This window comes from Podarcis melisellensis, assembly GCF_964234715.1.
Source record: "Podarcis melisellensis genome assembly, chromosome: 2".
NCBI classification, from domain to species: Eukaryota; Metazoa; Chordata; class Lepidosauria; order Squamata; family Lacertidae; genus Podarcis; species Podarcis melisellensis.
The window spans coordinates 71,919,892-71,932,770 of NC_138529.1; the positions used below are offsets into that span (position 1 = coordinate 71,919,892).

A 12,879-nucleotide genomic window follows, 5' to 3' on the forward strand; every position below is an offset into this window, starting at 1 on the left:
ATCCTGTTTTCCACTACTGATGTAGGCACTGGTAGGTACTGCTAACCGGTTCCTGTTCTGCTATCAAAATGTGATAGGCTGACGTGAAACTGAATATTTGGGAAGTTGTGACATTCAATGTGATGGTCCTCTACAAAATGCTGTCCATTTATTATATCTGTACATCCAATTACCCAGGGATTCCGTAGTTTCTTAACATCAACAATTCAATCAAAAGCTCCTCAATTTTGATGTCGTCGTTGCATTATTTTACATTTTGGTTCAGGTTTTTTTCTGGCAGATACTATGAAAAGGGTTTCGGCCGATGGATCAGAAGGAGAGGTGAGTACAAGAGTGCCAAACATTGAGCACGGCAGTGATGTCCCAACAAAACCGGCCGTTAAATATCTAGTCATAATTGAGTCTGGTCTAATATGAAATGAAACTCCCACTTGAGCACTGTCTGTTACATTAATTGTGTTTAATAGAAGCTGCTCATTAATTACCTCAAAATTTGAAAATTGGTGTCTCTTTATTTAAAATGTTCCAGTGAGGGGCAATACCTCAGTGGCTACATCTCATGCTTTGTTTGCAGAAGGTCCCAGGTTCAGTCTTGGGCTTCTCTGGGAAGGTTTGAGAAAGACCCGCACCTGAAACCCTGGGGAACTGCTGTCCGTCATTGCAGATAATACTGAGCTAAATGGACAGATATCTTTACTCTGTGTAAGGTGGCTTTGTCTGTTGCTGAAGCAGATAAGGAGCTGGCACATAACCTGTCACCATGTAGAAATGCCAAAAATGGAGGGGGTCACCTCCCCCACCCTCCCACTCACTTCATCTGCCCTTATCACAACCTGCAGTCTGGTGACCATGTTAATGCTAACATTTTTAATTTCAGTTAAATAGTCCTCTTTAGCTATGTATTATCCATTCTTAAATGGGCAATGGAACCCAAGTTCTTTTGTGTGCAAAGCATTTTCTGCCCATGTGCTATAAAGCCCCCACAAAAACCAGTTTAGAAAAAGGCCAGCAAGGACAGTGGCTGGATGTTAAAACAAGACATAGGGATGAGGCAGATCACTGCTAAATGGTTCTTGGCTAGAACAGACCTCTGCCCACTGTCAGAAACAGAAGGCTGCTTCACCTACATTTGTTCATATACTTTAAGGCCTTAACGTTTACATGAGACAATTGCACACTTGCAGCTGGGTGGAGATACAGACAGCAGTGAGTGAGGTTGGGCTGCCTTTTCTTGTCATGAATGCCCATTTGTCACTGCATGAAGGGTGAAGTGACCCCAAGTCTTCAGGAAACACAACTCATCATTCAAGTGTATTACCCTGCCTAACGCTGGCCAGGCATGGAAGGGCCCTGATTCTCACACCTTTGTATTTGATCATAACACAGCTCCCACCCCACCCAGTTACTAATTTTACTCCTGGGGTGTATATCACTTATCATAGATGGAGTTGCAAATACTCATCATGCAATTGGCAGGTGCATAAAAGGTCTCTCAGAAACTGGTACCCCCAGTGTCTTTAATGGACACCATTTATTAGGAAAACAAAGTGAAGACAACTACAAAATATGTGTTATATGATATGTAAAGAGCGTAAAGCTCTCTTGTCCAATCTTTACAGAGGAGTCGTGGTATCACAAGGCAAACCAGGCTGGTCAGTCCATCCTGCATGACATAGGCTGGAAAAGGCGATCCCACTGCACTCCTCAGGCTGCCTTGTAGACACTTTGCACACTTTGCAAGTATATTCCTTCCTCTGGTAGCCAAGGGGAGGAAGAAGGCAAAAACCCAGAGCTTCAGCTTCAGAAAGGACTCACTGGCCTTTCTTGGCCTATGTAGTGAGTGGGATCTGGAGGCCATAAATGCAGTGGATGTGTCTGCGAAGGGCTCTTGGCTGCAAAAGGTCTCCAGAGAGTGCCTGCTGAGTCTGTTTGGGTTCCTTGCATAACATTACGGGAGCCCAGGCTGCCGACGGACTCTGCCTCTCTTGCTTTCTAAAGGATGCTGCTGCCACTTTGGGCTCCATCCTTTCTGTCTCCGCCTTTTCCTCCGCTGGAGAGCATCGCAAAGCTCATCCAAATTAGTGCCAGGGGCACCCATGGCCCATGAGTACCCTTTGTAATGCAGCTGCAGCTCTGGCGCTGATGCAGGGATTGTGCCGTACGGGCCTCCTGCTTCTTCTGTGCTCTTGCTCCGCCTGGTGGTGAAAGCCTCCATGGCCTGGTGCCCAATGATGCGCAGGCTGTAGTAGGTGAGGGTTTGGGAGAAGGAGTGCTCTGTCCCTTGGCACTGGTAGATCCCAGCATCCTCCTGGGTCAACTGATTAATCAGCAGCCCTTGCTCTAGGATTGAAAAGCGGCCCATGCTCCCAATCTGCAAGGAACGCAGACAATATCTGCTTGTTTAGCAGTCTGGCCAGAAGAAAGGCAGCTCCTAGCAATGCCAATGATTAAGTGGTATATAACTAAATGTCTAAAATAAATTATTTAAACACATGCTTTCTCCTTCCCCTGCACAGCAATGAAATCCTTTGTTCCCATGGCTCCCCAGAGCTCAAAGAAACGACCCCACTACCACGTCTCCTTCCCCACTGCTATACCTCCTCTAGGACTGGTGCATTGCTGCGCTGCACAAGCCAACGGATAGCCGTCTGCGGGGAACGTGGAAGGCACTCAAGAAAAGTTGAGTTGTTCTGTACACCAAACACCACCTTTTCTTCAGCCATAGAGATTCCTGTGTGAAAAGGACAAAGATGGAGTTGGTTGACTAGAAGGAGAGGGGAACTGTCTTACCCTCTACACAAGCTTTTTGTGGAACACGCTCTCAGATGAAAAGCCTGTAGCAAAAAGGCAAGCAGTTCTCTCTACGCCTCCAAACCTTAACATGTCAGTCCCAGCACACCTACCCACCGCCAGTTCTGTGGTCATTACTCTTAGAAATGGGTTTTTGGAAGAGCCATGCAGGTTCTCTAGAATGCAGTCCACCACTCTCCATCCCATTTCTGTAGCTTTCCTGAGAGAAAGTGTTGTAGTTCGGTGGGCCAAGCAGATGATTTGCACATGCAGAGCTCCATGTTCAGTCCCTGGCATCTCCTGGTAGGGAAAGACCCTGGCCCTGAAACTAGCAGAGGCACTGCCAATCACTATAAATCATGCAGAGTTAGACCAACAAATTGCATAGTGCCGCTTCCTATATTTTATATATTGTACTAGTTAGTGCCATTATGCCTCCGTTAGGGAAAGCTATACCTGATTTACTTTCTGCAGTGTACAGTCGTACCTTGGAAGTCGAACAGCCTAGTTCTTGAATGTTTTGGCTCCCGACTGTTGCAGTTTTCAAACATTATTTTGGAAGCTGAATGTCCGACAAGGCTTCCGATTGGCTGCAGCAGCTTCCTGCAGTCAAACAGAAGTTGCGCTTTGGTTTTCAAATGTTTTGGAAGTCAAAACGGACTTCCGGAAAGGATTCTGTTCAACTTCCAAGGTATGACTGTAAATACAAATAGAGGACTCAAAATGGCTACAGTCAGACAGCACAAGAACCCCTTTCCCCTTCACATAGCAGTTAGTTTTCTTCAAATGATTATTTAATTTTCTGAAGCACAGAGATAAACTACTTTAAAAAAAATCAAAATCAAAGTGGAAACTCAAGACTATTTCAAATATTAAATAAATAACACATGGGTGTTTTAAATACATAATGCCAGGTACATACACACACACACACACACACACACACACACACACACGTCTTATGTATTCCCAAAGTTACATACTAAAACTGTTGTTTTGATGACAGTTTACAGTGACTTAAAAGTAGGTTTTCAAAGAGCACTTGCAGGGCATTTATAAGTTGGATAACACTACATTGTACCCACCTGGATAAACCAAAGTCTCTGTGAGCTCTGTGCTTGAATTAGCCCTCATTATAATGACTTGCTCAGAAACTCAACAAATATCTCGCCTCTTCAATTAGTGAGTTATGGTATATGAAAAGAGCCTTCCCACATGTATAGAGGATTAGATATTTGCAGTATCAACAACTTCTTGACTGTTGGTATTCAGCACTCCTGGGATCTTGTAAGTTATGTAGTATTCATGACTGGCAAATGCTTCCAGACTCAGAATTCTAAATACTGGTGAAGGCCATTTGCAAAACCTCATGAGACTTCTTGTTCTTTCCCTGAGCTCTGTGTGCAGTAGCATTCAACACCGGCTCCCTGGTATTGTGGGAAGTGATAAGCAGGGTCATTGCCCCTTGTGTTGTGCAAAATACTATCTTTTTGGCAGACTGAGCACTAATTAGTTGCTCCCTGAACCCTGTGGGACTGTTTTGATTTATTCAGCAGTTCTTTGCATTCATTCCCCCCGCCCTCAGCAACAATCTGTGTTGGCTATAGTACACAATACTGTGCACATCTTGTACATGCAGACCTCATGGCTACAATATCCAACCTCATGTTTCTACTTCTCAACCTCCTGCTTTGTGCAACATCTTGTCTGATGAAGAGTTCTAGAGAACCGGACCGCTTTCCACATTTTGGAGGCGTTTTGACTGGTCCTTGCAAAGGAATTGCCTGAATGTGGATTTCCAAGTTTTATCTTGTGGACAAGCACAGCTACCTTGTGCTTTGTAAAGAAAGCCCCAGTCCCCCTACCCACTATTTGTGCTGGGGACTTGAACTTAACATTTAATGTTTAAGCTCTGGTAATCATTAAATGCTTTCCTGCAAGGAAGTTGAAGACATTTATTACCTTCTCAAAAGAGTTGACTAATTGTTCAATGGCCTCTTCCCCCTCAGAAGTTAAGAGGAGGAGGTGGTGAAGTGCCTTCGTGCAGTTTAGCTGGAGGGTGTATGTGCTCTCCTGAGTTTAAACACCTGTATAAACAGTGGGGTTGTATGTCTCCTCCACAGTTAATATCAATTGGCTTAGATCCTAAGACCCACCAGCTGAGTTCAGCTTGCCAAATGGGGATATCTCACCTTCTTACCATTGAAGCACTGCCTGTCTCTGCCTCAGAGCTGCTCTTGATGGTCAGGATCCCCTTGAAATGTGTTTACACCAACAGGATGGCCACAACTGGAGGAGGAAGCAGATAACCTCCCCCCTTCAATTTTCACTGGGGCTCTGCTACAAACTTTGCTCTTAACTACAGCAAATACAGTCTCTGACAGTTGCATATAGTCATAACCACAGTTACACATAGTTGCTGTTGGGAATCACTGATCAAAGAGGGTTTTTTTTTGTTTTTTGCGTTTTGCACTAAATCATAGAATCTTAGAATCTTAGAGTTGGAGGGGACCCAAGGGTCATCTAGTCCAACCCCCTGCAATGCAGGAATCTCACCTAAAGCATCTATGACAAGGGGCCATCCAACCTCTGCTTAAAAACCTCCAAGAAAGGAGAGTCCACCACCTCTTGTGGGAGTCTGTTCCACTGCTGAACAGCTCTTACTGTCAGAAAGTCCTTCCTGGTGTTTAACTGAAATCTCCTTTCTTGAAACTTGAAGCCATTGGTTCATGACCTACCCGCAACAGCAGGAGAAAACAAGCATGCTTCCTCTTCTATGTGACAGCCCTTAAGATATTTGAATATGACTATCACATCTCCTCTCAGCCCCCTCTTTTCCAGACTAAACATACCCAGCTCCTTCAAGTGCTCCTCCTAAGGCTTACTTTCCAGACCCTTGATCATCTTGCTTGCCCTCCTCTGCACATGTTCCAGCTTGTCAACATCCTTCTTGAATTGTGGTGCCCAGAATTGGACACAGTATTCCAAGTGTAGTCTGACCAAGGCAGAATAGAGTGGTACTATTACTTCCCTTGATCTAGACACTATACTTCTGTTGATGCAGCCTTTGCTCCCTACTGAAATTCATTTTGTTAGCTTGTGCCCAGTTTTCCAATCTGTTAAGGTCATTTTGAATTCTGATTCTGTCTTTTGTGGCATTAGCTACCCCTCCCAGTTTGGTGTCATCTGCAAATTTGATGAGCAAATACAAAAATTGTTAATATAGTAGGAAGAAGTAATCCCACTGCAAACTTCCAGTGTGTTGTGTATGCGTTTTGTTTCAGATACTAGGTACCACTTTGAATTTCATTTGAAATATTTATTTTAACTACTATCCAGCTACTACTTGGGAAAAGAAAATGTAAAGGTGATGGCATTGTATGTATGGGTTTAGAGAAACTTATTTCCCTTCTGAGAGTGCAAAACAGAGGGGGTTGCTTATCTGCAGTTTTTGCAGGTGGGTAATTTAGAGTGAAGCATTAGCCAAGTCCAAAGTGGGAGTCACTATAATGGAAGTGTGCAATGATAAATGTGTTACTTTACACCTACTGAGGCTAAGTGTAAGGGCCTGTATTAAAGGTGCAGGATAAGGATCCCTTGCAAAGTAACATGAATCCCGTATGTTGGAGCCTGCACAAACCAGAACCAAATGTTGGGTTTACATTAACTTCTGTGTCTAAATCCAGAGCTGACAGTGTTTATGGAAACTCAGGTGAGCACCTCAATATGTCCAGCTTTTGAGCAGCTGTGGCTAAATTAATCACTAATGGCTCCTGACAGCAGCAAAACTCAATGTAAATCAACATGGCACTTTGAATGAGATGAATGCCACTTCCCAGGTGGTCTTTCTTGGGCTCTGTGTTTAAACCACCTCCACTTAAGCATGTGTTTTGTGGGTAAATCACCCTGGCAGCACTGAGAGTGATCAGGAGGAGGCTGCATAAACTTCTGGCAAGAACTAAGGCTGAGGTACACTAAAGCCTGCTTTGGCGCAAGGGATGCTGTTAAGTTGTTTTTTACATTTCCCCCAAGACTGAACAGTGGTGGGCTCTTGCTGCTTGGTGTGGCCTTAGCAGCTCATTGGTGTGCCCAGTAGAGTGCCCTTTGACTCACCTTTTGCAGTGTCCTGGCACTGGCTGATCGGATTGGCCTCCAGCAAATTTTGGCACTGGGCTCGCCTGCAAGGAAGAAAGTTAGTGCATATGCTTAGCCAGGTTTCAGAGATGTTCAGGAACATCTGGATTCTCTTAAGGAGACTGATGGGCTTGGCCTAACAGGCAGTGCATGCGAAAATGGCATGTAGGGATAGTATGGCTCGGGAATGGAGTGGTGGCGGCCCCAGTTCTTCAGTCTTCATCTCTAGTTGTTTTTGTGTTGCTTTGCCCAGGAGGCAGTGCATCTTCACCATTCCTTCTCCATTCTAGCAAGGTGAAGTGCTGAGCACGTCACCTTATATAGTAAGGATAGCTAACCAGTGGCCCTCCAGAAGTTGGTAGACTCTAACTCCCATCATTTCTGACTATTTCTGTGCTGGCTGGGGCTGATTGGATCTGGAGTGCCACAGGTACTCTATTTCTGCATGCCCCCCCCCCCCCCGTGCACCTTTTTCCTGCAGTGATCTGATGACCATCTGGCAAAGAAAAGATAAATGCTAGGCTTCTACATAACTTTCCCACAGAATGGCTCGAGCTAATGGCCAGTGTTCTACTTTCCCCACAGCCAAAAGGTGCCTAGGCAAGAAAGTGGCTGGGATTGGAGCCCTATGTAGAATGAAGTAAGGGACCTAAGCTTGGATGCTGGTTGGGTTAGGGAAGGTCAGGATTTACAGACAGTCCAATTTAAATGTTTGATGCTCAAGTCATATGATCTAAAGAGAACTCCAGACAGGCCATCCAGTATACATAGCCATAGCACATGCTCATGTGTAGATGGTGATCCCTATCCCAACTATGCCAACTAAAGAGTACTAGGAAGTGTATGGAGGACAGAGACGGCACGCTAAAGAAGGGAGAGAAGGACAAGGTGGGAACTCACCTTTTTTTGGTGAGCAAGTAGGGCCTGCAGGACCTGCCATCCCAGGTGCAGTAGGGATCTCTAGCCAGGCAGCATTCGGTGCAGGTTTTGCCATAGTGTTCACAGCGATACAGGGAGAGCCGGACCAGGTCATTTGTAGTGCTCACAAACACCTCCTGCTGCTCACAGAACCAAGAATAGAAAGAGGCATCAACTTTTGTTTCCCTTTCCATTAAGTCATGAAAGCTGGCAGACTCCCATGAGTATGGGGACACAAACATCTTATGGGAGCAGGAAGGAAGATTCAAAATCATAACATATTTAGTAAATATTGAGAGAAGCCTGCCCTGAAGTACGTACTCTGGAGCAGCCTTCTGTAACCTGGTGCCCTCCAGATGTTTTGTGCTATCTTCTATTCCTTGGCCATTGGCCATGCATGCTGGGGCTGATGGGAACTGTAGTCCAAACACCAGGTTGCGGAAGGCTGTCTTATAGAAAAATGCTACTGGTAGATTAACAAATACAGACTTACTCTCTTAGGAGAAAACTGCATGTCTAAGATGGCTGAAGACATCTACAAGAAAGAGAAGACAGGAGAAGTTTGAACAAGCACAGCAAACTTCTATTCTGAATTCAGTATTAGCATCCCCAAAATTCCACCCCAGCTATAGACTGGCGTGTTCATAAACTAAGCCTGCTGTCTTCCTGACATTCTTGTATGCTACTAAAAAATCTAAGAAGAGCAACCCTACTGGATCAGGCCAGAGGCCAATCTAATCCAGCATTCTGTCCTCACAGTGGCCAACCAGATGCTTACAGGAAACCACCAAGCGGGACTTGAGTGCAACCACGCTCTCGTGCCAATTGTGATTTGCATCAAACTGGCATTCAGAAGGTTGAGTTCAGAAAAGTAGCAGGCTAATTTGTTCTCCATTGTTTTACACTTTGCCAGCACAAAAACAGTCTTCACCCTCCAGATATGTTGTGTGCTTGGGCCTTTTTTGCCCCCTGTGTGTTTACTTCCCATTTCTCCACTGCCCTGTAACACTCCAGTTAAATGCAGAGTAAATAAAATTCTAGGTTGATGCACCAAAAGTAAGAAGCTGCTGTAGGCTCTCAAGAGACAGCTAAGCCCTAGGACAGTTGATTAAGGAGCTGGGAAATGCACAAGTCCCATCAACCCCAGTCAGCATAGCTAACGGTCAGAAATTATGGGACCTGTAGCCCAACAACACCCAGAGGGCATCGTGTTGGCTACTTCTGTAGTATACGTTGCAAGGAGGGGACGCTAGATCTATGCCTTCCATTTTCATCAGCAGTCATGTATCTTATGATCATTATTTTTAAAAATGTATATTCCATCTTTCTATATGCAGGCCATAACCTTTAGTTCAAAGTCATCCATTCAAGGTCAAGTGAAGTCAATAGTGAAGGGAAAAATCAACTTTCTTGGCTTCCAGGGAAAACTGCCAGGAGTTGGCTACTGCTCTATTTCGACCTTTTTCAAGCTTGATGCCTTCCAGATATTTTGAAGTACAACTCTCATCAGCCCCAGCCAGATGTGCTGAATGAAGGTGAGCCAAAGAAGTTTTATCTCAATAAGCTGTGCTGTCTGGGACTGATGGGCAAAGGAATCCAAATATACCTTGAAGGCACCAGGATGGTAAAAGGTGCTCTGCACCAAGATTCCAATTAGAAAAGGAAAGCAATCCTGAATGTTGATTGGTGCAACCACCATTCCCCACAATAGACAAAGTCTCTAATTTCAATTAGCAAAAATTCATCATAAGTTACGCCTGCAACATGGCACTTTCTTAGTGGATCCATAAACAAAAAGGCTTTTAAGGATCAATGATATTTCCACTGTACCTTTGAAACACTGATCTCTTCCAAGCTAATTTCCTGAGGGTCTTGGCCTCCTATGCCAGCAATCCCCACTTTTAGTACTTTGCCATCATCTGCAGAATAAGATGTAAGGACATATCACGGGGTAACTACACCAGTTCTTGCTGCACGGAATTGGTTAGGTCAAAGTTAGTCAAAGCATTTTATTTGAGCAAGTCCAGTAAACTATCTCTGAAAGAAGCCAGTGTTGGATACTCCAAGGTATGAAGAACAGGATGTTAGAAATGATGCACCCATTGTTCCTGTATTACTCTCAGCATGCAGCAGAGGCTTCAGAACACCATGAGTGCTACACAGCTTTGCATGCAGAAGGTCCCAGCTTCTAATGCTACAATTCCACGATTCTATTAATCCCTGGCATCTCCTGTCAAGGCTTGGAATGTCCTCTGCCTGAAGCCCTGGAGAGCTGCTGTCAATCAGTGTAAACAATACTGAATTAGATGCTTTGGTAATATGTGATACATTATTAATAAATAATAATAGTTTTTCAATGCACAACACTGCTGAACACTGACGATATCCCACAACTTTCTTCCATAATCTTTTGTATGGAAGATTTTCATATGGAAGGTATTCCATAGCAATAATAATGTGTTATTTCCATACAATTTTTTGGCTGTGATAAGTCTTTCTTGGGATATCATGATCAGATTAGTTGCATGCTGTGCTCAAGATGTGGACTCATCAAGCATATTTATATAGAGCTATTATGATATTTTCTTTGTTATATTTCATCTCTTTGCTAATAATTTCTAGCATTGTTTTGATAGCTGCAATGTAGCAAGCTGATGTTTTCAGTGATCCCTATCCAAACTGAAAGCCTGTAGTTTCTGGAATCCTACTTTACATTTTTATATTTGTTTAAAATGTGCATCTTTCAATACTTCGTAGAGAATCAGATTTTTACTGGTAGGCAGTGCTTTTTTCTGGGGATACTCAAGGGTACACAGTACCGGCACCATTCCCCCCCCCCATAAGAAAGTACTGCTAGTAGGAAAATTATGCTTCAATTAGCAATCAGAAGGGTCACTTCTTATTTCAGATTATACTCATGTTAATAAATAAAAACACTGACAAAAACTGCAACAAGGCTTTGCAATAAATAGAATGGCAGTTCACCAAGAATGCCCACTCATGGGCTGGTGACAGCCAGTACTGGAGCACTGCTCTTTCCCCTTAAAGAGCAGAAAGAGATCAGCATGACATGGGTGGGGAGGGGTGAAATGGATCTTCCTCCTCATCCATAACCTCCTTCCTACATTTGCTTCTCTCCAGCTATGTTTCTCCAAGTGGGGATCTGCAATAGGAAGCAACCCTCATGGGGAGAAAAATGGTGAGGGAAAGGGGTTCAAGGCCACAAACACAGGCAGTGGAAAGCAGTGGCTTCCATCGCCACACTCCTATGCTGTAGTATCCATTTAAAAATTCCCCTCTCCAAGCCCTGCTGTTTTGTAGACATTTTGCATGATTTGGGTTGAATCATGCCACCATATCTAATTGCACCCTAAGTCTCAAGTGGACAAATAATTGTAATGTAACAGTTAGCAAAAACTCTCACTTTCAGTTTCTTGTTAGGCCATTCTAAAACTCTTCTTTGCTCTGAAGTCAATCCATCAAATTTGATGGCTATACTTCCAACAAGTTGCTTAGGATGTTTAGGATCACAACCTTGAAGCTCTTTAGCCTGGTACCTCAAATCCTTCCCTCTCAACCTCTGGAGCTCCTATCTGATCTAATGCAGTACCTACTGAGGTGAGATTCTTAGGGACGGGCAGTTCTTTGTTAACAGCTTTCCAGAATAACATCAGGGACCATTTCAAGATATAAAGTTGTCAGATTATCTTAAAGCATTTTGACTGGGCAAACTCCTAAATTACTGTGCCAACCTCTCTTCCTTCATCATGACATCATGACGTTTGGGCACTACCATCCATCGCCTTCCTTTGCCTGCTGAGCTGGAAAGGACACATGAAGGGCCCATGTAAAAATGACCACTGTGATGTAGTGTGTCACAAAGAGAGGTGGACATCTTTAGCTAGCATCCTCTACCTGTTCCAAGGAAGAGGACATCAACAGGTCCAGCCTCTGTCTCCACTCTGTCCACCAGCATCTGCTTGATCTGGAAGGCTACATTGGCTCTCATCAGAACAGGCTTCCAGTGGAGTGGATAGACAGGGTCCCACATCAGATGGTGGGTGCGCATGAAGCCAATCACTTCATCAGGGAAATCCTTTGTTGACTGGAGGAGTGGGTCATATGTTTCACTGGGACACTGGCAGAGAAAGAATGAGGACATAAAAAGAGGGAAAGGATACAAGACAGTACAGGATTCAAGTTCCACAATAAGTAGCCTTCTTGTTCTGTAGCAGCAAAATAACGAAAGCAATGGGGGTACCTTAGAGCCTACCAATATGTGGCTGTCTCCTAGTTCTTTCCAACCTCCCTATTTATGGGCTGGCAAAAAAAGTCTTCGTGACAATTCATCAGCATTTTAGTACAAATTTATACTAACATTCCTATGCAATTTTGCCTACTTTACACCTTTTTGCAAAGCAACTTTCCCTAACTAACAATGCATTTGTGTATGTCATTTTCACTACTATAGGAATTCTAAGCACACTTTACTCCAGTATGTGCATTGCAAAATGTGGAAAACTGCAAGTGCTGAAGGAAGGCTGTTTTGTTTTGTTTTTATTGTTCCAGAAAGTGCAAGTTAGTTAGGCTCACCATTAAATGCAAACTGAATCAGATTCTGAACTCCCCATCCCCGGCTGAAATTTTTGTGTTTTAAAGACGTACCGTTCCAGGGCGGGGGTAGGGGATCCGTCCCCTGAATTCCACCCACTGATAGTCCAAGCCTTCCTTATGTGCAAAGGGTCCATTGAAAGCAGCCCGAATGGCTGCCAAAGAGTAAACACACACAGCAGAACCACTAAAAATGCCACTGGGAAAGAAGAGGGGGGAAAGGTAACTGGCAAATCCTAGAATCATACTCTACTGATGCTGTGGCTATATGATACGTGCATTGTGCGCACCAGAAAAACTGTTACGTTGAAAGGTTTCTGCCTTAGAAAATAGGCACTTTATTCAAGGATTTGGAGGACCTCAGGTTCCCTACCTCTGCATTAAATCATCACAGAAAGGTCTATCTTTAAAGAATTAGTTTCCCTT

The 12,879-nt window shown here is 44.0% G+C and overlaps 1 protein-coding gene across 4 annotated transcripts in view; it reads right to left on the reverse strand.

The window, feature by feature from the left end:
* Nucleotides 1-1,500: 1,500 nt before the first annotated feature.
* Nucleotides 1,501-12,879, reverse strand: part of LOC309363806 (semaphorin-3D-like) — a 48,733-nt gene continuing 37,354 nt past the window's right edge. For all 4 annotated transcript variants that reach the window (XM_081900269.1, XM_081900268.1, XM_081900270.1 and 1 more), the window contains 8 exons: nt 12,508-12,652; nt 11,758-11,980; nt 9,673-9,761; nt 8,336-8,377; nt 7,825-7,982; nt 6,904-6,968; nt 2,598-2,731; nt 1,501-2,371 (listed from right to left, as the gene is read on the reverse strand). In XM_081900269.1, the coding sequence (XP_081756395.1) occupies nt 1,949-2,371; nt 2,598-2,731; nt 6,904-6,968; nt 7,825-7,982; nt 8,336-8,377; nt 9,673-9,761; nt 11,758-11,980; nt 12,508-12,652 (1,279 nt within the window). In that variant the 3' untranslated portion in view covers nt 1,501-1,948. The remainder of the gene's footprint in view (nt 2,372-2,597; nt 2,732-6,903; nt 6,969-7,824; nt 7,983-8,335; nt 8,378-9,672; nt 9,762-11,757; nt 11,981-12,507; nt 12,653-12,879) is intronic.